Raw genomic sequence first — 22,397 nt, forward strand, 5'->3', positions numbered from 1 at the left:
AACAATCTGTAGACTAGAAAACATATTCTAGACGATGCTTTTGACTTTTATTTACAAAATATTTAAGTTTTATAGCGCAATATAACTGAAACTCAATCGATTTGATGAACATTTTTTTTAATTAAAGAACCGGCGCCGGAGTTTGCTAATCTGGAGAAGGTCCAGAAGGAGGTCAAAGCCGTCCTCAGCGAGACGGCCACCCTGAGCTGCGAGGTGTCCCAGGCCAAGACCGAGGTGAAGTGGTACAAAGACGGGAAGCTCATCACCTCCAGCAAGAGGGTGAGGGTGGAATCTGAGGGCAAATCCCGCCGTCTGGTGGTGGAGCAGGTGGAGAAGAAAGATGGCGGAGAATACAGCTGTGAGGCCGGCGGACAGAAAATCAACTTCAAGATCAACGTCAAAGGTGAGGGTTATAATGGAAATGACATCCAAGTTATACCTGTTTGAGAGGCCATAGAGACTGATGTTGAAGTCGGTATTCATAGAACTTACGACCAAAAAAGTGTGGAAATAGGACTTCTCTCCTGTAGGCAGGGTGTGAACTGTCTGCTGTGCGTATACAGTCCGTGAATAGAGCTTCATTTAGTGAAAAGAGCCAACGCTGGTTTTAGGCATCTTCTTCTCTAGAGAGATTAGTTTATAACATATGAAGGTTACCAGTGATATGGTAGATGTGTCCAGCATAAATTCTTCTATAAAAAAAACCAGAAAAGGGTTCAGGAAGACTTGGACATTTAGACCCTCAGAGTAGGAAATTATATGGTCATAAGAAAAAAAAAATTTATATATTTTCCAGAACCGGAGCTGGCATTTACCAATCTGGAGAAGGTCCAGAAGGAGGTCCAAGCCGTCCTTAGCGAGACGGCCACCCTGAGCTGCGAGGTGTCCCAGGCCAAGACCGAGGTGAAGTGGTACAAAGACGGGAAGCTCATCACCTCCAGCAAGAGGGTGAGGGTAGAGTCTGAGGGCAAATCCCGCCGTCTGGTGGTGGAGCAGGTGGAGAAGAAAGATGGCGGAGAATACAGCTGTGAGGCCGGCGGACAGAAGATCAACTTCAAGATCAGCGTCAAAGGTGAATAAAAACATATTTCAGCATAAAAACACACAAGAAAAGTTTTTCTAATTTAATGATATTGTTAGGGCAGATACAGGAGCATTTTAAAGTTTGTCAAGTTGTCCATTCGAATGAGTGAAACTGTAAGCGATGATTCCTGGACCCCCTCTTTATGATTGTCCCATAAAAGGAATTCCCCACATTGCACCAACAATTATACTTTTTTATAATGGTGATGATCCTGAATCCAACCATCATAAGGAATTGACTTCTGTAAGGGCGACGGCATGAACTCTCTTTCTATACCTCAACACCTATCCATTAATTGAGGAGAACTACAAAAATATGTTAAAGGAATGTTCTCTCAACAATAATCTCACTTGATTTAACAAAAATAATGGAAAATTGGTTAAAAAAAACAAACCACAGACTCTTCCCATTTTGGGGACGCCAACCAATGCGTCAAGAGCTGCAGTTGATACGTTGTATTTATAACACGTTCAGCTTCATAGCAAAGTCCGCTTTCAGTGTTAATATTGTTACCCGTCTGACGGTGAATTCAAACTTGATGGAATTCTGCTAAAAACTAAGTTTGAAAAGATACCACTGTCTAGGAAAAGGAATATTTTGGAAATAGAATCCATTTTATTTCAGTCTCTTCTATGTATATATTTAGATTAAAGACACTATCTTTAGCTCTTTCCTTACAAACATTAAATTAATTTCAGTAAGAGCAATTCATTGGTCTATTTTGCAGAACCGGAGCCCACGTTTATCAACCAGGAGAAGGTCCAGAAGGAGGTCCAGACCATCTTGAACGAGTCCACCACCCTAAGCTGCGAGGTGTCCGAGGCCAAGACCGAGGTGAAGTGGTACAAAGACGGGAAGCTCATCACCTCCAGCAAGAGGGTGAGGGTGGAATCTGAGGGCAAATCCCGCCGTCTGGTGGTGGAGCAGGTGGAGAAGAAAGATGGCGGAGAATACAGCTGTGAGGCCGGCGGACAGAAGATCAACTTCAAGATCAATGTCAAAGGTGAGCACTTCACATGTGAATAAAACCAACCAAAACAAAGGAATAAATATAAAAATAAGAGGAGTTGTGGATTTTTTGCTACCCAGTAATGAACTGCTAAAAATAAAATATACTACATGTGACTGTATACAAGTAAAATAAATCTGGTGAAACAATATAATTTAAAGAGTATATCAATAGAGGATTGAATAAATTATTAATCCCTTTCCATTTTAGTAACCTGACTGGCGAAATGAGGTCCATTTCATCATGGTGTAGGGTTTTATAATAACCGACCGTCCTCTGCCTCTAATACCAATTGGACCAATGAGTTTGTTGCCATTTACATAAATTTTCTTGTCTTTACTCACATACCAATTTTCTGATTTAACATAATAACACTGTAATATAGGATGAAAAGCGACCTAAGTCCATCAAGTTCATCCTTCCACATACCCTTTGTGCTTTTGATCCAAAAGAAGCCAAGAACCCTAATTAAGCAATTTTTCACATTTTGTCACTTGGAGGGCGAGGATTCCTTCTTGACTCCAAAAGGAAACCAGATTTATGTTTCAACTATTCCTTCTATTTTTTTTATTTGGAAATTTTCCAGAACCAGAACCTGCCTTCATCAACCAGGAGAAGGTCCAGAAAGAGGTCCAAGCCGTCCTGAATGAGTCGACCACCCTGAGCTGCGAGGTGTCCCAGGCCAAGACCGAGGTGAAGTGGTACAAGGAAGGGAAGCTCATCACCTCCAGCAAGAGGGTGAGGGTAGAGTCTGAGGGCAAATCCCGCCGTCTGGTGGTGGAGCAGGTGGAGAAGAAAGATGGCGGAGAATACAGCTGTGAGGCCGGCGGACAGAAGATCAACTTCAAGCTCAACGTCAAAGGTGAGGAAAGCCACGTTAAGAGTGCTACAAGAGTCAAAATTGGTTCGCTGAAAATACAGGACTCAAAACTTTATATGACTCCACTTCCTCAAGAAAGAGTCACCTGTATCTCTTGAGGCTGATGTTCTAACCGTCTCCTGTTCATATGCAGCATGTGAATACAGTAAGAACAGCTTGGTTTAGTGAAAAATTATATTTATTCTGATTTTACAAGGCTTTTGGTAAGTTCTGAATGGTAATGTTAATAATGATATGGATACATGTGTGTTCCATCTAAGGTGAACCATAAAATAGCTTCAGAATGAAATATTAGGATGACTTTAAACCCTTAACATTCAGAGCTTGGCGGAGAGAAGTGAACTGTTTATAAGACAGAAAATTTCAACTTTTACATGTTTTCCAGAACCAGAACCTGTATTTGCCAACAAGGAAAAAGTCCAGAAAGAGGTCCAAGCCGTCCTGAATGAGTCCACCACCCTGAGCTGCGAGGTGTCCCAGGCCAAGACCGAGGTGAAGTGGTACAAGGACGGGAAGCTCATCACCTCCAGCAAGAGGGTGAGGGTAGAGTCTGAGGGCAAATCCCGCCGTCTGGTGGTGGAGCAGGTGGAGAAGAAAGATGGCGGAGAATACAGCTGTGAGGTCAGCGGACAGAAAATCAACTTCAAGATCAATGTGCAAAGGTGAGCCTCTTGTGTCAACTTTCAAAGGATCTTCAACAAAGTTCCAGGGTGACCTTTTTCAAAGGTCCATTCGAGACATTTCTTAAAAAAATAATGGTCAGCTTAACTGCCGGGACAAAATTATATGCATTTTAATAATTACAAGGCAAAAAAAAATGATAGACACGTAACTCTCATTAAGTAAGCAAAAAGTAACGCACCGTGTCTCTTAAGTATCATTCGTATTGGTAATGATATGTTAGGTTATAAATTTACTTTAGATACATTTTAAGATAATCTACCTAAAACAGAAACCATGGAATCAAAATATATTACTTAACTCTAGAATGTAAGAAGTCTCTGAATCCTTCATGTAACTTTCAGAACCAGAACCTGCATTCATCAACCAGGAGAAGGTCCAGAAGGAGGTCCAGACCATCTTGAATGAGACGGCCACCCTGAGCTGTGAGGTGTCCCAGGACAAGACCGAGGTGAAGTGGTACAAGGATAAGAAGCTCATCACCTCCAGCAAGCGGGTGAGGGTGGAATCTGAGGGTAAATCCCGCCGTCTGGTGGTGGAGCAGGTGGAGAAGAAAGATGGCGGAGAATACAGCTGTGAGGCTGGCGGACAGAAGATCAACTTCAAGATCAACGTCAAAGGTGAGCCTCGTAACAGAGAAACATTATGGGACTTCTGAGTTTTACCTAGTCAAGAGGCCCCCTGAGGACTGATGTTGAAGCGGTTTCTCTGGGAATAAAAGACCAAAAAAAGTGGACATGAAGCCATTTCTTTAAAAAAAGGAAAATTCCCCTGGCTTTGTCACAGTTTTTCTCGTAATTGTCTCCTGTTAACGTACAATCCGTGACTCGTCAGAATGTTTTCCGTTAGTGAAAGTTCCTACTCCGTTTTAAGAGGCTTTTCTCTTTCTACGAAGATTTATCAAAATATAACGTTACCAATGGTATTGGCGCAAGTGTGGCCAACAAAGCGGAGGTACCGTCAAAAGAACTAAATGATACAATGTGTCAGGATCACTTGACAGCCTTAATGGTGACACCTTAAAACGTATAAGCAACTTAGTCATAAGATAGAAATGTTCAGTTTTGGATATATTTTTATAGAACCTGAGCCCTCATTCATCAACCAGGAGAAGGTCCAGAAGGAGGTCCAAGCCGTCCTGAACGAGTCCACCACCCTGAGCTGCGAGGTGTCAGAGGATAAGACCGAGGTGAAGTGGTACAAAGACGGGAAGCTCATCACCTCCAGCAAGAGGGTGAGGGTAGAGTCTGAGGGCAAATCCCGCCGTCTGGTGGTGGAGCAGGTGGAGAAGAAAGATGGCGGAGAATACAGCTGTGAGGCCGGCGGACAGAAGATCAACTTCAAGATCAACGTCAAAGGTGAACGAAAAGATGAACTGTTTAATTCTTGAGATTTAGGTAACATTTATAATATCCAATATCTCTGTTCTCTATCCTCATTATAGATCAACTCTTTCCTATACAACAACCAATTATAAACTTAATTTAACTCTATTTTATCTTCTTAAATACTCGAATCAGTCATTAGATGAAGAACGGTAATAAGTTTGTGTTTGTATTGAAATTCACATAGACAATTTATTCCAAACTTTAGATGGCCCCAGTCATCCACTACAATGAAACACCTCGGTCTCCTAAGTTTGTATGAATTTGTATTTTGGCCACAGTGAGACAATGTTGGCTCCTTAGAACAATACATATGGATTTAATTCTGGAGCAAATCCTGAATAGAACGCCTATAGATAATGGAATACCTTCCCTCAATTACAGCCCATGTAAAAATAGTTCTCTATGGGCATTTATAGTATTCAGCAAGGCCATAAAAAAATAAAATCTTTCTAAATATAGACAGCTTTAATTTTATTATATCGTTTTTATTAACATTTTTCAATGTTTTTCAGAACCGGAGCCTGCATTCATCAACCAGGAGAAGGTCCAGAAGGAGGTCCAGACCACCTTGAACGAGTCCACCACCCTGAGCTGCGAGGTGTCCCAGGACAAGGCCGAGGTGAAGTGGTACAAAGACGGGAAGCTCATCACCTCCAGCAAGAGGGTGAGGGTAGAGTCTGAGGGCAAATCCCGCCGTCTGGTGGTGGAGCAGGTGGAGAAGAAAGATGGCGGAGAATACAGCTGTGAGGCCGGTGGACAGAAGATCAACTTCAAGATCAACATCAAAGGTGAGTGGAACCACCTGCTGTCTTTTGCAAATTCTGAATATTTCCATAATTTCCAAATGTAAAATAACTTTTATATGAAAGTTTCGAAAGTTATCATCTTTATATACTAACATCTCTAATATGATCTCTCAATGTAGACTTTGCGGAGCTTAAGCTTTTAGGAGGTCTCTTCTTCAGACTTCAGACATAGAAAGATATATGTGAGGTTTTGAATTACTAACGTCTTTGGTTACGACAAACACCCAAAAATATCTATTTTCCATTTTAAAAGAATTGGAATAGTTTAAACATTATTATATAAAGAAGGGCTTGTACTATGATGCATATTCACCGAACAGATGGACTGGAACATGTAGGGCCAAGGTGTGATTAAATGCCATGGCTCTCACTATAATCATATATATAATGGATATAAACTAAAGGAAACCGGGGCTTGTTAGGGGAACCCAGCAGGACCCCAAATCACCAAGAGCCAGATGACTTTAATGTGTCTACTTAGAAACGTAGAATTGTGGAAAAAAAAACATTTGGCCCCCGTCTAGCGCCCCGTTTCTCTGCTGTAAAGATTCAAACCTTAATCAGTCGTTGGTCTCGTTTTAGATTCGTTAGCCATGTGCCTATCCATGGAATTTTTAAATTATCTCACTGTATTAGCCTCTGCTACCTCTGCTGGAGGCTCTTGCACTTATCTACCACCCTTTTAAGGCTCCTCCTGCACTGAATTTAAGAAGAACTCATCACCAACCCATTTTTCATCAACATAGCGCGTGGTCGGAATTCTAGCCTTAGCGTACCCAATGCACATAAACAGAGTTTTAGTAGTCATTATTTATTTATTTTGGGCAGTGATTAACAGTTGCTACAAAGAAGCCTGAGATCAGCTGAGATGCGATGATTCTCAGTAGCTTGTTCTATAAATCCACAATTCTGTATAAATGTTTTCCTCGTTGTTTTTTTCATCTGAAAAAAGCACTTCAATCTATATCCCGTCCATACAGTTTCCAAAATGCAAAATAAGAAGCACTTTTCTTCTGCACAAGAGAATCAACCATATCAGGCTTACGTTTCAGCAGCCACGGGCTTCTTCGGTGGGGGTGGGGCATCTTCATGACGAGCTAAGAAGGAAGACAACTCTTGCCTACTTTTTCTTTGCTGAGGATTGGCCCTAAAGTCTCAAAAATGAATTATGAGTCCATCTTAGTAAATTTGTAACTTCTAAAGCCATGATGAGGACTGCACAAGAGGACCAAATCCAGGCTATTTCCAAGGAGAAGGAGAAGGAGAAGAAATACTTTGAAGGAGATGTTCAAAAATGTTTTGTTTTAAAAGAAAATATTAATGAACAGGATGCCTCTGACAAACAACATATTTAGAAATGGGAATGATCTGGGAATTCGAATAGAATACTTTAATTTTCCGTTTTAGCCTTATTTTAACATTATTATTGTACAGCATTTGCCTCTATGTTCTACATTGTTCTCCTATGAAGTCGGTTGACCGGTTGCATTGACCTTTCGACGGACGTTGGACCAGCTTGGCCGGGAAAACCCTCGTAAATAAATCTCTGGAATACAGAGTTTCTCTGGGTTCCCCTAAACTACCTCTAATTTATTGAGCCGAAACGAGACGTTAGCAGCTTATTTGTTCCGGTGACGGAGCGGAGGCTTTAGTTCCCAACATCGAAGGCTAACGCGCATCCGCCGCGCCTATAATTGGAACGTCTGGCTCAGCTGTGCTATAGATCACTCTTCCTGTCAGTCGTGACATTCGGGATTAACGCGCCAACTGAAAATTGATAGCCCTTTAAAAGTCAGGAAGGATTATCAGTCATTTATAGTACCTGTACTTCTGCCGCCATGGATTCCGCTGACGTTGCCATTCGAACCCGAAGAGTCACGTCTCGGGACATTCTTAAAGGGGTAGGGAAGCCGGTGAGAGAGAGATAAAACACAGAGGCTTACTTGGCTATAATAAGATCTCCAAGGTAGACTTTAAATCATTACGTTTTTTTAAGGTACCTGTGAGGTTCAAATATATTCTGATTTATTTTTTCAATGTGTTCCTTGGGTCAACATTATTTTAGTGTAAATGGAATAAAAAAAAATATATATATACTCCACTTATACCAACATAAGAAAAGGCCTTTTTTTGCCTATTCTTTTTAATAGGGTTTGGAATTCTGGTTTAAACTCATTTGCACCTTAATAAAATATTTACTTTCAGAACCAGAGCCTTCATTCATCAACCAGGAGAAGGTCCAGAAAGAGGTCCAAGCCGTCCTGAATGAGTCGACACCCTGAGCTGCGAGGTGTCCCAGGACGAGACCGAGGTGAAGTGGTACAAGGACGGAAGCTCATCACCTCCAGCAAGAGGGTGAGGGTAGAGTCTGAGGGCAAATCCCGCCGTCTGGTGGTGGAGCAGGTGGAGAAGAAAGATGGCGGAGAATACAGCTGTGAGGCCGGCGGACAGAAAATCAACTTCAAGATCAACGTCAAAGGTGAATAAATTCCAGAAACAACTTAGAAAACATTAATGGTTTTTTGGGGGTATCTGCAAATCTCTTAAAATTGCTGCATTTCTGGAAATATGCATTCTTCTTAAGATTACGTAGACTGATCTGAGTTTCATCATCATATATATACTTCTTACAACAAATAAGAAAATCAGACGTTCTGTGTGTGGATATCCAGAGCAGGCCTTAGGTGTTCTGGTGCGGACGACTCCTCTCCCCAAAAAAGAGAGGAAAAAAATCTTGTAACAAACAACTAGCTTTCATTAAAGATAATTTATGTGCAAGTGCAAACAAGTACAGTAATATATAACTGGAAACAATAATATACATTAAATACAAGGAAAAAACAGCTAATCTGCTGTAACAAAAACATTTTTTAAAATATTCCTTGGGCTCCCTAGCACGCAATCACTCCCTCTGCTACCACACTTTAAAAAAAACAAATTGCCACACTGCCACAATAGATAACCCCCTAAATTACAGCATAGATCACAGGTTGCACACCCCAAAGCCAGCCCACATAGAACCTGATCAGCACCCAGATTACACACACATTAGGGCCCAGCCTGAGCCAACTTTGTTCCCTAACAGCCCAGCGTGAGACATCTTTGTCGGCAAACAGCCCACCCTTCATGTACCATCTTTGCATTTCCCCAAATCACTTAAACACAAACACTTACACAGTTACTCACTCATTCACACGAATCCTCTACACATAGCACGCATTCACACAATTCATCCACACATTAATTCATTCCTTCTCGTATGCATTTGCACTACCCCCTCTCCCCATCTACCCTTCCCCTTCTCACTATGTACCCCCTCTCCTCCTTCTTACTGCCTTTCCCCCTCCCACTTCTCAATATGTACCCCCTCTCCCCCTTCCTCACTATCTACAACCTCTGCCCCTTCTCACTACTCCCCCCCCCACTTCTCATTATTTGTACTTACCGTGTTGCCGGAGTCCTGCGGTGGGAGCGTGAGGCGTCCGTCTTCCCGCTCTGCCTCGGTGCGCGCTTCACAGCTGAGCGCCGAAATATGACATCATATTTCAGTGTTCAGCATGAAACGCCGGCACCGCGACGCAGTCACGGAGAGTGAGAGGTGCCGAGCGGTTGCTGAAAACTTCACGAGCGACCGCTCGGCGCCCCTGCCCGGGACTTAAATTAAAACATCGGTTTTTTTTTGTTTGTTTGTTTTTAACTTTATTTAACATGGAGGATGTTAAATAAAGTTTTCTTAACTTTATTTAACATCCTCCATGTTAAATAAAGTTAAAAACTAACAAAAAAACCACGCTGTTTTAATTTAAGACCCGGCCAGGCGCCCCTGCTGTCATGGCGCCCTGTGCGGCCGCAGATTCTGCACACCCCTAGGGCTGGCCCCATGGATATGTATTAGTCTTGCAACACAATGCAGATGGCCTTTGATTTATAACCTTCAACTTACAACCTTCAACTTGAGTTTCTTGTTAGAATTATACAATATTGTCTTCTCTAGGCCGTTATAATATTTGTGGACCTGTGAAATGTACGGCGGCCATGTTCCCTTCCTTTTAAACATTCTCACCTTAGTGTGTTTTATGTTTGTAAAATATTATATTCCTCCATGTTTAAATGAATATTCAATAAGGACTATATATATATATAAATATATACATATATATATATATATATATATATATTGTATAGACAGTAAAGAAGTATTATATTCTATACATAGAAATATCAATAGAGTTAGATGAAGCATCAAATATTTTTTTTATTTTATTGGTATTTTGTAAAGTTTATGAAATTATATATATATATATATATATATATATATATAATATGTTACTGAATCCAGCGTTTGTCTTTCAGAACCCGAGCCTTTATTCATCAACCAGGAGAAGGTCCAGAAGGAGGTCCAGACCATCTTGAACGAGTCCACCACCCTGAGCTGCGAGGTGTCCCAGGCCAAGACCGAGGTGAAGTGGTACAAAGACGGGAAGCTCATCACCTCCAGCAAGAGGGTGAGGGTGGAATCTGAGGGCAAATCCCGCCGTCTGGTGGTGGAGCAGGTGGAGAAGAAAGATGGCGGAGAATACAGCTGTGAGGCCGGCGGACAGAAAATCAACTTCCAGATCAACGTGAAAGGTGAGGAAAGGAGTGTCAAATTTTTGGGTGACTTCCACTTTCTATTTAGTCGACAGGCTCTGAGGGTCGATGTTAAAATGGGCTCTCTTAAAATACAAGCCAAAAAAGGTGTATTTAATTCCTCTACCTCAAGAAAGGCATCACCTGTCTGTGTTGTAACGCATGTTATACCCGTCTCCTGTCTGTATACAGTCTGTGAATACTTTGTACAGTGCTATTAGTGAAAGATCAAACTCTAGTTTTACGAGGTTCTTCCTTACTAAGATTAGTTATAAAATGTTAATGTTGCCAATGATGTTGATGTTGGTTCTACAGAAAGTGACCCATAAAAAATCCTAGAAAAGCACCAGAATGACTTTATGACCTGAGAGCTCCACGTAGAAAGGTAAGCCTTTTTAAGGTTAAAATGTTTAATACTGATATATTTTCTAGAACCAGAACCTGCATTCATCAACCAGGAGAAGGTCCAGAAGGAGGTCCAGACCATCTTAAACGAGACGGCCACCCTGAGCTGCGAGGCGTCCGAGGCCAAGGCCGAGGTGAAGTGGTACAAAGACGGGAAGCTCATCACCTCCAGCAAGAGGGTGAGGGTAGAGTCTGAGGGCAAATCCCGCCGTCTGGTGGTGGAGCAGGTGGAGAAGAAAGATGGCGGAGAATACAGCTGTGAGGCCGGCGGACAGAAGATCAACTTCAAGATCAACGTCAAAGGTGAAGAGCGGGAAGCGAGGTTTAAAAGTGGCTTTACTGAGAATTCAGGGCCATAGAAGTCCATATGACTTCGCTTCTTCAAGAAAGCGTTACCTGTCTCTGTAGAGGCCGATTGTCTAATCGTCTCCTGTCTGTATACAGTCCGCTAAAACCCCGTACGGCCTCATTTATTGAAAGCCAAAGCTATGGTTTTAGGCGGCTTTTTTAGTGAAATTATTTAATGAAATGTGAAACTTAGCAACGAAAAGGTAGAGGCAACCAGCATAAAGTATACTATAAAAACACCCTGACGATGAAGTGTTTAACCCCTTCGCGACCTTTGCCGGTTCAGGACCGTCATAACAAGAAGGTCACTAAATGACCTTTGACGGTCCTGAACCGTCAAAAAATTAAATAAGCTTAGAAAGTGATCAAGGATCACTTTCTTCGCTTAAACGGCCTTGCTGCAATGCCTCGATGTCGAGGCTTTCAGCAAGGCCGAGATCGGCATCGTGGGCCATGTCTGGCCCCTCCCCGGGGCGTCAACAGCCGCCATACATTGTATGGCGGCGGACGCCCGTTTTAAAAGCGTTTAGGAGGCGATCAACGATCGCCTCCTAAACTTAAATGGTGTCTCTGGAATGCCTCGATCAGGAGGCATCCAGTGACACCAAACACTTACCTCTGGGTGGGCTGTGACCGCTCCGGAGAGCGGTCACAGCCGCCGCTGCCGGTGATCTTCGCCATCAAGCAAGATGGCGGCGGCCCGGGAAATAAAACAATAAAGACGAAAAAGTTCGCTAGAGGGTCTCCAGACCCTCTAGAGAACTGGCTCCACTTGCTGGTTGAATACAGGTACTGCATTCAACCATGCAAGTCAATGGAGCCCAGCTTTCTAATCACTATGTGATTAGTAAAATATTCAAAAAAAAAATTAAATAAATAAAAAATGGAAAAAAAAATTTAAAAAAAATGTGCTAACATTTAAAAATAATTATGCAGTGATGTCACTAGATGAACCATCCAGTACCAGCAAAATGTGTAAAAAAAAATATAAAAAAAGTATTAAAAAAATAAAATAAAATTAAAAAATAAAGTTTATTATTTTGAGCAAGTGCTAAAATTTCTCAAAAATCTCAACAAAGAGTTAAAATAAAAGCACTTCAAATACCCAAGGGGTGTCTAATATATAAAAAAAAATGGCTGATGGGGTAAATTGGAGTGGCCTAGCTCAAAGATAGGGCATAGGTACAGACTGACCAAAATGGAGAAAAAAAGCGCACTTCCCAAATGTGGCATTTTAAATCTGAAACAACCCGACAAACCCATGCATGTCGGGTATCACTGCACTCAGGAGATGTTCCTGAACACACATTGGGGTGTTGTTTGACAGTGGCATATACCAGGACCTGTATATCTATAACTAAAGTACAATTTGTGTGAAAAATAAATAAAAAAAATTACTATTACAAAGTTTGACAAAGTGTAGTTCTATAATTGGTGCATGGAAAGGGTTAAAATAACAGCATTTGGAATACCCTGGGGTGTCTAGTTTTCAAAAATATATGGTTTGAATGGGTTAAATTGAGTTAACCGGCTTCAAAGATATTCCAAAGAGGAGAGGGAGGCACAATGACCAAATGACCACCTGAATTACGCATGCCCCAAAAGTAGCCTTTTACCAGCCAAACAATCTGACAAACCCATGCATGTGGGGTATCGCTGTACTCAGGAGATGTTGCTGAACACATATTGGGGTGTTGTTTGACAGTGGCATATACCAGCACCTGTATATCTATAACTAAAGTACAATTTGTGTGGAAAAAAAATAAAAAAAATTACTATTACAAAGTTTGACAAAGTGTAGTTCTATAATTGGTGCATGGAAAAGGTTAAAATAACAGCATTTGGAATACCCTGGGGTGTCTAGTTTTCAACAATATATGGTTTGAATGGGTTAAATTGAGTTAACCGGCTTCAAAGATGTTCCAAAGAGGAGATGGAGGCAGACTGACCAGATTTGTTAAAAAAGATTTGGAAATCATAAAACGCTGCTTGTACTTATTGCCCTATAACTTACAAAAAACAGCAAAAAAACATAAAAACATTGGGTATTTCTAAACTCAGGACAAGTAGTAGAATCTATTTAGCTAGTTTTTTTACTTGCTTTTTTAGGTGAGTAAAAGATTTTTCAAATAAAAGTCATAAAATGTGTTTTTTTTTTCAATTTTTCACCATGTTTTTTTAATTTTTTTTATAGTAAATAAGATGATACGATCAAAATAATGGTATCTGAAGAAAGCCCATCTTGTCCTGAAAAAAACAATATATAACTTATGTGGGTACACTAAATGGGTGAGGAGAAAATTACAGCTGAACACAAGCACCACAAAAGTGTCAAAACAGCCTCGGTCCCACAGGGTACAAAACGAAAAATGAGCCGGTCCTTAAGGGGTTAAACCTTGACTCACAGTTGTGTGTTGGTAAAAAAATTGTTTACACATTTTCCAGAACCGGAGCCTGCATTTATCAACCAGGAGAAGGTCCAGAAGGAGGTCCAGAGCATCTTAAACGAGACGGCCACCCTGAGCTGCGAGGCGTCCCAGGCCAAGACCGAGGTGAAGTGGTACAAAGACGGGAAGCTCATCACCTCCAGCAAGAGGGTGAGGGTAGAGTCTGAGGGCAAATCCCGCCGTCTGGTGGTGGAGCAGGTGGAGAAGAAAGATGGCGGAGAATACAGCTGTGAGGTCGGCGGACAGAAAATCAACTTCAAGATCAACGTCAAAGGTGAATAAACCACATTTTATTATTAAATAAAAGATCCTACCAGGGAAAATCTAGAGAAATTTTAACTGCATGCTCTCACCATATTTGACTTTACTTATAATAATGATTGAAAAATACGAAATAAAAGTCCCGCACGCAACGTCAGCATTACCGCTTACTGACTATCTTCCCGGCCCCGGAAAAGGCCGGGCATCCTGTAGCTGGAGCCTGGGTGATACGGTAACCTAGACTATAATAAATATAAGCAACAGAATCAATAGCAAGATGCTTCCCCTAAATTATCCAGCGCTGTTCCTGTCCTGCGCTCGTGAGCTTTAACTAGATTGAAACAGATGTCTGTAGGACCAGGGCCAGACTGGCGAGGATGAGGCAGCGCTGCAACTTTAAGGCCAACGGCCACCTGATGATGTAGATGCAGCTGGAAATGAGCGGCCACAGGCTACTTTTTTTTTATACTGATATAGCTTGAGGCCGGGCATATCCATCCAGCTGGCGACTGCAGCACCCTATGTGCCTCTGGAGCAGATCAGGTTAGTATGGGGAGATGTTGGCCAGTGGCCCACCATGCATTTTCCCAGTGTCCCCATTCCCGGTTAGTGTAGGAGGGACACTCATGCGCATGCATTTATCACCCTATTCAGTGCTTAAGGACTGCGTCTAAAGCACCAGATCTATTTAACTGAGTGAGCCCAGGGGTAAGAAATCTAAAAGTGACGTTCCTTGGGTCCTTGCGTGTGGACTTAGCAAATACAATTTTAAAATAGCTAATTTTAGCTTTTCAATTAATAATTAAAAAATTACCATTACAACTGCAGTTAAGGGATATACTGATTAGGTAAAGCATTATAATTATCTTGTTTCAGAACCAGAACCTGCATTCGTCAACCAGGAGAAGGTCCAGAAGGAGGTCCAGAGCATGTTGAATGAGACGGCCACTCTGAGCTGCGAGGTGTCCCAGGCCAAGACCGAGGTGAAGTGGTACAAGGATAAGAAGCTCATCACCTCCAGCAAGAGGGTGAGGGTAGAATCTGAGGGCAAATCCCGCCGTCTGGTGGTGGAGCAGGTGGAGAAGAAAGATGGCGGAGAATACAGCTGTGAGGCCGGCGGACAGAAAATCAACTTCAAGATCAACGTCAAAGGTGAAGAGCGGGAAGCGAGGTTTAAAAGTGGCTTTACTGAGAATTCAGGGCCATAGAAGTCCATATGACTCCACTTCTTCAAGAAAGCGTTAACTGTCTCTGTTGCAGCTGATGGTCTAATCGTCTCCTGTCTGTATACAGTCCGCTAAAACCCCGTACAGCCTCATTTATTGAGAGATAAGGTTATGGTTTTAGGCAGCTTCTTTTTTAGTGAAATTATTTAATGAAATGTGAACATTAGCAACACAATGGTAGAGGCAACCAGCATAAAGTATGCTATAAAAACACCCTGACGATTAAGTGTTTAGACCTTGACTCATAGATGTGAGTTGGTAAAAAGACAACATTTTTTACTCATTTTCCAGAACCAGAGCCTGCATTCATCAACCAGGAGAAGGTCCAGAAGGAGGTCCAGACCATCTTGAATGAGACGGCCACCCTGAGCTGCGAGGCGTCCCAGGCCAAGACCGAGGTGAAGTGGTACAAAGACGGGAAGCTCATCACCTCCAGCAAGAGGGTGAGGGTAGAGTCTGAGGGCAAATCCCGCCGTCTGGTGGTGGAGCAGGTGGAGAAGAAAGATGGCGGAGAATACAGCTGTGAGGCCGGCGGACAGAAGATCAACTTCAAGATCAACGTCAAAGGTGAGTGGAACCATCTTCGTCGACAGTTTGCCCTTTAAGACGTTACACACTGTTTTATTCATATAACTATGAATGTATTTACAAAAATATGTCTTATTGGCTCCTCGAAAGAATATTCCAGTACTATTTTCATTTGAATTCTAGTCAGTGGGAGGTGGACGGGTAAAAAAACAATACAGGGCAATATTTTTAAAACATATAACTAACATATATACGGACACATTAAAGTTTTCAGAACTTTATTCTTAACAAATTTATTGAAAAAAATGCACAATATTTAATTATAAAACCAATTATCCTTCATGTTTTCTGTTTTTTTTTTTTTATGTAGGTATTTTTAAAGTAGTAATTTATGTGAAATTTCTTGTTCCCATAAACTTCAAGTATAAAAAAAAAAAACCCTTGCCCTTGATTTATTTATTTAGGGTAAGTGTAAATTTAGATTAGCCATGCCCCTCCCACTTCTAACCCATATTATTACCATTATGGCAAAGCTCCACCCAGTTTTTTAATTTATTTTTGTTAGGGAGTAGGTGGATTTCTCAGTACAATTTTTTGCTTATAAAATCTTGGAATTTAATAGTTTATCAATTTTTTTTAGAACCAGAGCCCAAATTCTTAAATCCCTCCCACAAGGAGCCATTTATTGTCCAGGAATATGAGGACATTACCCTGGCAACCGCGGTCCACCCAGACAGTAGCCAAGTGAAATGGTTTAAAGATGGAACTGAGCTCACGGCAACCAAGAAGTACCAAATATCTGCCGAAGGGGCCTCTAGAGTTCTCATAGTGAAAATGGCAGAGAGAACAGACAGCGCCGAGTATACCTGCAAGACGAAAAGCGATAAGCAGGAGTTCAAAGTACAGGTTAAAGGTGAGACTAGTGGAAAGTTGGAAACCATTCCTTCAGCACTTCTTACAGTCCCTACATTCGAAGGGTCTGACAAACCTAGAACCGACCGACTAAGACGAACCGATACATTGGATAAAGAGTGCTCGGCCCACAGGCTTACACTGTAGAGATATAAATATATATATATTTTTATTATTTCATTTATATTAAATTTTTCCCTCAGTTTAATTTTTTAGAATAGGGGAGCAGGGAGAGCAATCATACATCCCTGCACGGTATAGAAAGACCCCACTGAGTCTCTGCTGTCCTCCATTGAACTTCCGGTGAGTGTCAGCGCTGACACCTACTGGAAGGAAACACCCGATCATGTGAATCCTAGTTTACCAGAAGCGCGCTGCATGTTTCTTGCCCTTGTTGTTACCCTACAAGTGAAACGAAGCTTCCGTTTCATTCTTAACAAAACTTTACATAAACATGTTCTTTAATATAAACCTTAATTATGAAACGCTTGCATATTCTTCGTAGAAACTAAGGAAAAAAATTCCGTAAGCTTTAAAAATATTCTTCTGAGTACATAGAGAACATCAGAAGCTCACTGTATGGTTTTTTTTTGGTTTTTTTTAATGGTAACTAATTTCTTGTTTGTTTTTTTTTACCTATTGTCTACATTTTAGAAATACCCCAAACGTTCATACAGAAGTTGGAAGCCCTCACTGGTGAGACGGGGAGCACGGTCACCCTGACCTGCGAGTTGAGCCAAGTGAAGGGAGATGTTCTTTGGCGGAGAAATGGGGCAGAAATCCAGCCCAGCAAACGCTTCCAGATCCGAGCAGATGGAACCAAACGCACGCTGATTATCACGGGGCTCCGGGCTGAAGACGAGGGAGAATATTCCTGTGAATCCAGGGATGATAAAACCATTGCTCAGCTTATTACGAAAGGTAAGCGTGAATATATATGTTACAGCTGGCTTCCAGAAATATATGATCGATGTATCTCAACGACTACCCACATGTGGGCAAAAACACAATTTTCATTTTGGAGATCTTCAACAACTGGGGTATGTTGTGTTTGCTATCCCTGTGCTAAATTATAAGCAGAGGTAGAAGAGATGTCCATTATAATGAGTACGGGCCTTTTCTTCTAGCTCCCAGAGTGGTCAAATTTACCGGAGAGCTTAACAACGTGGTCGTAGAGGAAGGAGCAACGGCCACTTTTAAATGCACCATTTCCCTGGATGACGCAGAGGTGACTTGGTACAGAAATGGGGTTAAAATCGAAAGCAACGAGAAGTACACTACCAGCAAGAAAGGCAAAATCCACAGCCTTATTATCAATGACCTGAGCCTGCAGGACGCGGCCGAGATCACGGCAGAATCCGAAGGGGTGAAGACCACCGCAAACCTCAAGGTCCGAGGTAAGGTCGACAGTGGAGAACCCAACCCACCAAGAGGTGGAAACTCAAAGGGTGTCGGTGCTTGACGTTAGAGGGGGTAGATAACAGCATAAGGCAATCTGCTGGGCTTGTCGAGCAGAACCTCAATAATTCCAGGGGCTAAAGACTTCCCGGTCTTGTTGTCTTACCATTGATGGTTCAGCTGTTGACCTTTCTTGGAGGAATCCCCAGAGTAAATTAACTCATTATGAATTACACTATAGTGACTTGGCAGATTTATTAAGAGTCAATGAACCATGGGCATCAGGGCAAATCCACAGATTCTCCAATGAGGTCCCTAATGGACCACCTTCTGTTTCAAAATGTTTCTCACCCTGTAGACTCAATGTAAGGGTCACTGACTTACCCAAAATAACCCCCCCCTCCTCTGTTTCTAGAAGCCCCGGTGTTATTTAAGAAGAAACTAGAAGCCATCGCAGTAGAAGAAAGACAAACAGTCCAGCTGGAAATCGAGCTGTCAAAGGTCTCCAAAGATGTCAGATGGACGAAAAATGGAATTGTTCTCCAACCTGCCAAGAACCTGGAGATGAAATCCGAAGGGACTAAGCACACCCTCGTACTAAAAAATGTCACATTTGCAGAGCGTGGACTCTACGGCTGCGAGACGTTGGACGATAAAACCCAGGCCAAGCTCACCGTGGAAAGTAAGTTCTAAACCTATCTGTAATAAAGTATCCGGTAATATCGCATGTGGGGAAAAAAATATGGCTGAAAAAAAGTTTTTTTAAAAAAATATTCTCTAAATGTGTTTAACACCGTGACAAAAGACATGTCATCGCCTTTAACACGGAAAATCAATTTAGAACAAAAATACAATATGGCCGGCAAACTGTAGGCTTCCAGAAATCCAGCCCCATTATTAGAAAAAGGATAGTAGTTTTTTGTTATAACAACGAAGAGCGCAGGAGCAGAGAGGATGAGGGACAGTAGACGTGAATATGAACGTTATATGTACAGTGCTGGCACTGCGTTCCTAGTTGGAAATGTAATCTGTGGAGCATGCGCCACGGCACCCTATGGACTGATGTAGACAGAATGCGGGGGGGGGGTTATTTAAAGCACATTCCATGGAAGCCACTGGGATCACTGGTTTTATTTTGGTGAATATACTGTAGACAGATTGTGTTGGTCAGAGGTGGACACTGTGTGTAAAAATATATCTTCTGAGAATATAGTTATTATATATATTCAAATAAATTGTCATATATGCTTGTTCTTTGTTCCAAATATTTTGCACCCAACTCCCTGATGCCCCTGCAGGAAAGCCCTGGTGCAGTTCTTTCCTCCTGTGGTGTCATTCTTTCCTCTACTGGTACACTTTTCTCTTCCCCTGATGCCCCTCTTTCCTCCCCTGATGCCCCTCTTTTCTAGGAGGTCAGAATGTTTGCTGGGTATGAGGGTATTGCAGGGTTCTACAGCCCTAAAAGCCCCGATAATGTGTATAGAAACAGCAGGAAATGGGGTAATTTATAAACCCAGATGCACTCACTTTAGTCTCACAGAAACCAATTACTTTTTTTCCTTGACAATTTGGGCATGAGATTTGTTGTTGGATTATGGTTAAAAACCCTTTCACAATTATGTTACAGCCAGAAAAGTCCTTGTTTTCCATGAAAACAGCTCGGTGACCCCAAACCGATGCATGGTGGTGTAAATAACCTGGAATTTTCTAAATGTTTGAACCATTTCTTTGTCTCGCTGTCCCACAGTGCGCCAGGTGAAGATTGTGAAAGGTCTGCGGGATGTTGAGGTCTGCGAGAAAGAATCGGCCACGTTTGAGGTGGAACTGTCCCACGAGGAGGTTGAGGGGTGGTGGGTCAAAGACGGGATCAAGATGAAACCATCCGATAAGTGCAAAATCACGGCTAAGGGCAAGAAACACGGGCTAAGCCTCTCTGCTCTGGAGCAGGACGATTCGGGCCAAGTCTCATTTAAATCTGAAGGAATACATACCTCCGCCAAACTCATCGTAAAAGGTAAGAAGACCCTGACGGCAGATCGTCATGCACATGACACAGCAAAGCTCTACAGGCCCTAATCCACAGTGATGGACAGTTATGATGAGTTATGGTGTGTGATAGGTGTGATGGGAATGAGGTGTTTTGTGTGATTGGTGTTAGGGAGGTGTTTTGGAAGGGAGGTGTAGTATGTGTGAGGGAGTGAGTGTTTTTGTGTTAGATGTGACGGGAATGAGGGGTGTTAGGGTTTTGTGTGATTGGTGTGAGTGAGATGTTTTTGTGTGGTAGATGTGATGAGAGTGAGATGTGATGTGTAAGGGACTAGGATTTTTTGTGATGGGTGTGATAGGAGATATGATAGGTGTGAAAGATAGAGGTGTTTTGTGTGATAGGTATGAGGGATTGAGTTGTGATTGAATGAGGTTTTTTGTGCTAAGTGTGAGGGAGTGAGGTGTGACAGGTGTGATGGTGATTTGCAAAATGGAACATAATGTAAAATGTATAATGTAAAAAGTGCATATGGTGGCTCGAGGTTCTGTTTTCCTGGACATACGGCTCTTTAAACACAGGTTTCTATCTGTGTGAGATTCTCATCTCTTGAAATGATTCAGATCTTCCCAGAGCATCCAAATTGCATCAAAAGTCAAGAAACTGATTGTCATTTTTGTATTCTTCATTTTTTTTTTCAGAACCTCCAGTTAAAATCACCCATCCTCTTGAAAACATTGACACTCCAGAAAAGGAGAACGTGACATTTGAGTGCGAAGTGTCCAGGTCCAACGCAGAAGTGAAGTGGTTTAAGGTATGCTTACAGATCCAATACATGTATATTACAAACGCCACCTATCTTTCTGCATGATTATTCCTCCCCGTTAAGTTATATCACCCCCATTGTTCATTTGGTGATTGTTGTTGATTGGTTCAGTCAGCCTTTGGAAAGGTGGAGGGTAGGAGAAGCGAGAGAACTTCAGGAGAGGAAGTTGATTAGATAATGCTGACTCTGCCACAGGCTGCCCGCGACCTCAGCTTCCATGATATAACATAGTCCCTTATTTGTAAACTAAATATCTATAGGTAGTTTCTGAACGAGGTCTGAAGGCCACCGCTCTGGTTGAACGAATTAGGAGTTTGAATGCTTCCTCTTACTATTAGATCCTTTATTGTATCTGAAGGTTATTTTGGGCAAATATTTAATGCCTGTTTTATGAATAATCATATTCAGCAAATTATATCCGTAAGTAGAAAAAATAAAAAATACAGACTCAAAAATCACATAACACTCAAAAACACTAAAAAAAAAAAAGTCACACCAAACTTTTGATAGCTAGCGCTTCGTAAAAGTTTTGTAAAATATCGCCCTGTTTTCTTTTTTACCCCAGTTGTAGTTTTTGCACCGTAATATAATGTTTTCAGGCAGCTGCATATCAGCCGTTTGTATGATTCTCGCTCTGTTATCTGAGCCCCGATCTACTTAACACCTCAACGTCTTATCATACTGCCTGTGGGAAACAATAGAATGGCTCAGTCTCAGTCTCTGACTAATAAAAAGTCTATGGAGGAACGGACTTCATTAGCATTGCCATAAAGCATCAGCTCGGTGTGGTGTTTGACGACAATGGCGGCTCCAGGTCTGCAGATAAAGGAGGTTTATTAGGAGAATAAAGCACACAGCTGAACAGGGTATATAGATATTCATTTGCACTCGTTTGGTTCATTTTAGGACGGATCTCAGCTACGTCCAAGCAAGAAGATCACCATCATTTCACAAGGCAGGAAAAGGAGCCTCACAATTCACAAGTGTGAGTATGAAGATAAAGGAACGTACATTTGTCAGACGGGAGAAGATCAAAGTTCGGCCAGCCTATCAGTACACGGTGAGCACCGGCCCTTTAATTCAGTTCAAAGAATTTTGCTTCCGGCTGCTTTTTGTCTAACCTTATTACATCATCCATGACATCACTAACATGCGGATATTTGTCCTGTGAGTGTTTTCTTTTTTTTCTTTTTAAACTCCTCGAAACAATCGCTCAAAAACACAAAAGATATGTTCAAACTTTTTTATGTATTGGTGAGGTTTACTAGACTTTCCCACCTAAAAATAATGTTTAACCCTTTTGTGAAATTCGATTACAATTAACCCCACTCACAATTAGAGTGACTTGATAGGAGATAAAGCATCTCCAAGACAGTTAAGCGCTTAACCTCTTGACATTCGACATACGTATGAGTAAACATTAAGGTTCTTGAAATGCAAGGGGTTAATGTCCAAGCCGGACATATTGGGATCCCTCAGTTTTTATCCTGTAAACCGTTCCCCATTTCAGTCGTTCTCCTCTGAACTCTCTCCAGAATATCATTATCTTTCTGGAGACGGGGTCTGCAGGACTGCACGCAATACA

General features: G+C 41.8%; 1 protein-coding gene across 1 annotated transcript in view; it reads left to right on the top strand.

The window, feature by feature from the left end:
• Positions 1-22,397, top strand: part of LOC149276799 (obscurin-like) — a 163,136-nt gene that overhangs the window by 10,810 nt on the left and 129,929 nt on the right. Inside the window, 18 exon segments of the mRNA XM_089503251.1 lie at positions 128-403; positions 797-1,065; positions 1,787-2,087; positions 3,359-3,635; positions 3,849-3,862; positions 3,999-4,274; positions 4,737-5,012; positions 10,202-10,504; positions 10,910-11,185; positions 13,676-13,951; positions 15,456-15,731; positions 16,333-16,605; positions 17,259-17,525; positions 17,732-18,001; positions 18,418-18,684; positions 19,750-20,016; positions 20,688-20,800; positions 21,719-21,872. Of these exon segments, the coding sequence (XP_089359377.1) occupies positions 128-403; positions 797-1,065; positions 1,787-2,087; positions 3,359-3,635; positions 3,849-3,862; positions 3,999-4,274; positions 4,737-5,012; positions 10,202-10,504; positions 10,910-11,185; positions 13,676-13,951; positions 15,456-15,731; positions 16,333-16,605; positions 17,259-17,525; positions 17,732-18,001; positions 18,418-18,684; positions 19,750-20,016; positions 20,688-20,800; positions 21,719-21,872 (4,431 nt within the window).

Source organism: Sceloporus occidentalis, unplaced genomic scaffold (genome assembly GCF_023333645.1).
Source record: "Sceloporus occidentalis isolate IW3139 unplaced genomic scaffold, rSceOcc1.0.p SCAF_224, whole genome shotgun sequence".
Lineage (NCBI taxonomy): Eukaryota > Metazoa > Chordata > Lepidosauria > Squamata > Phrynosomatidae > Sceloporus > Sceloporus occidentalis.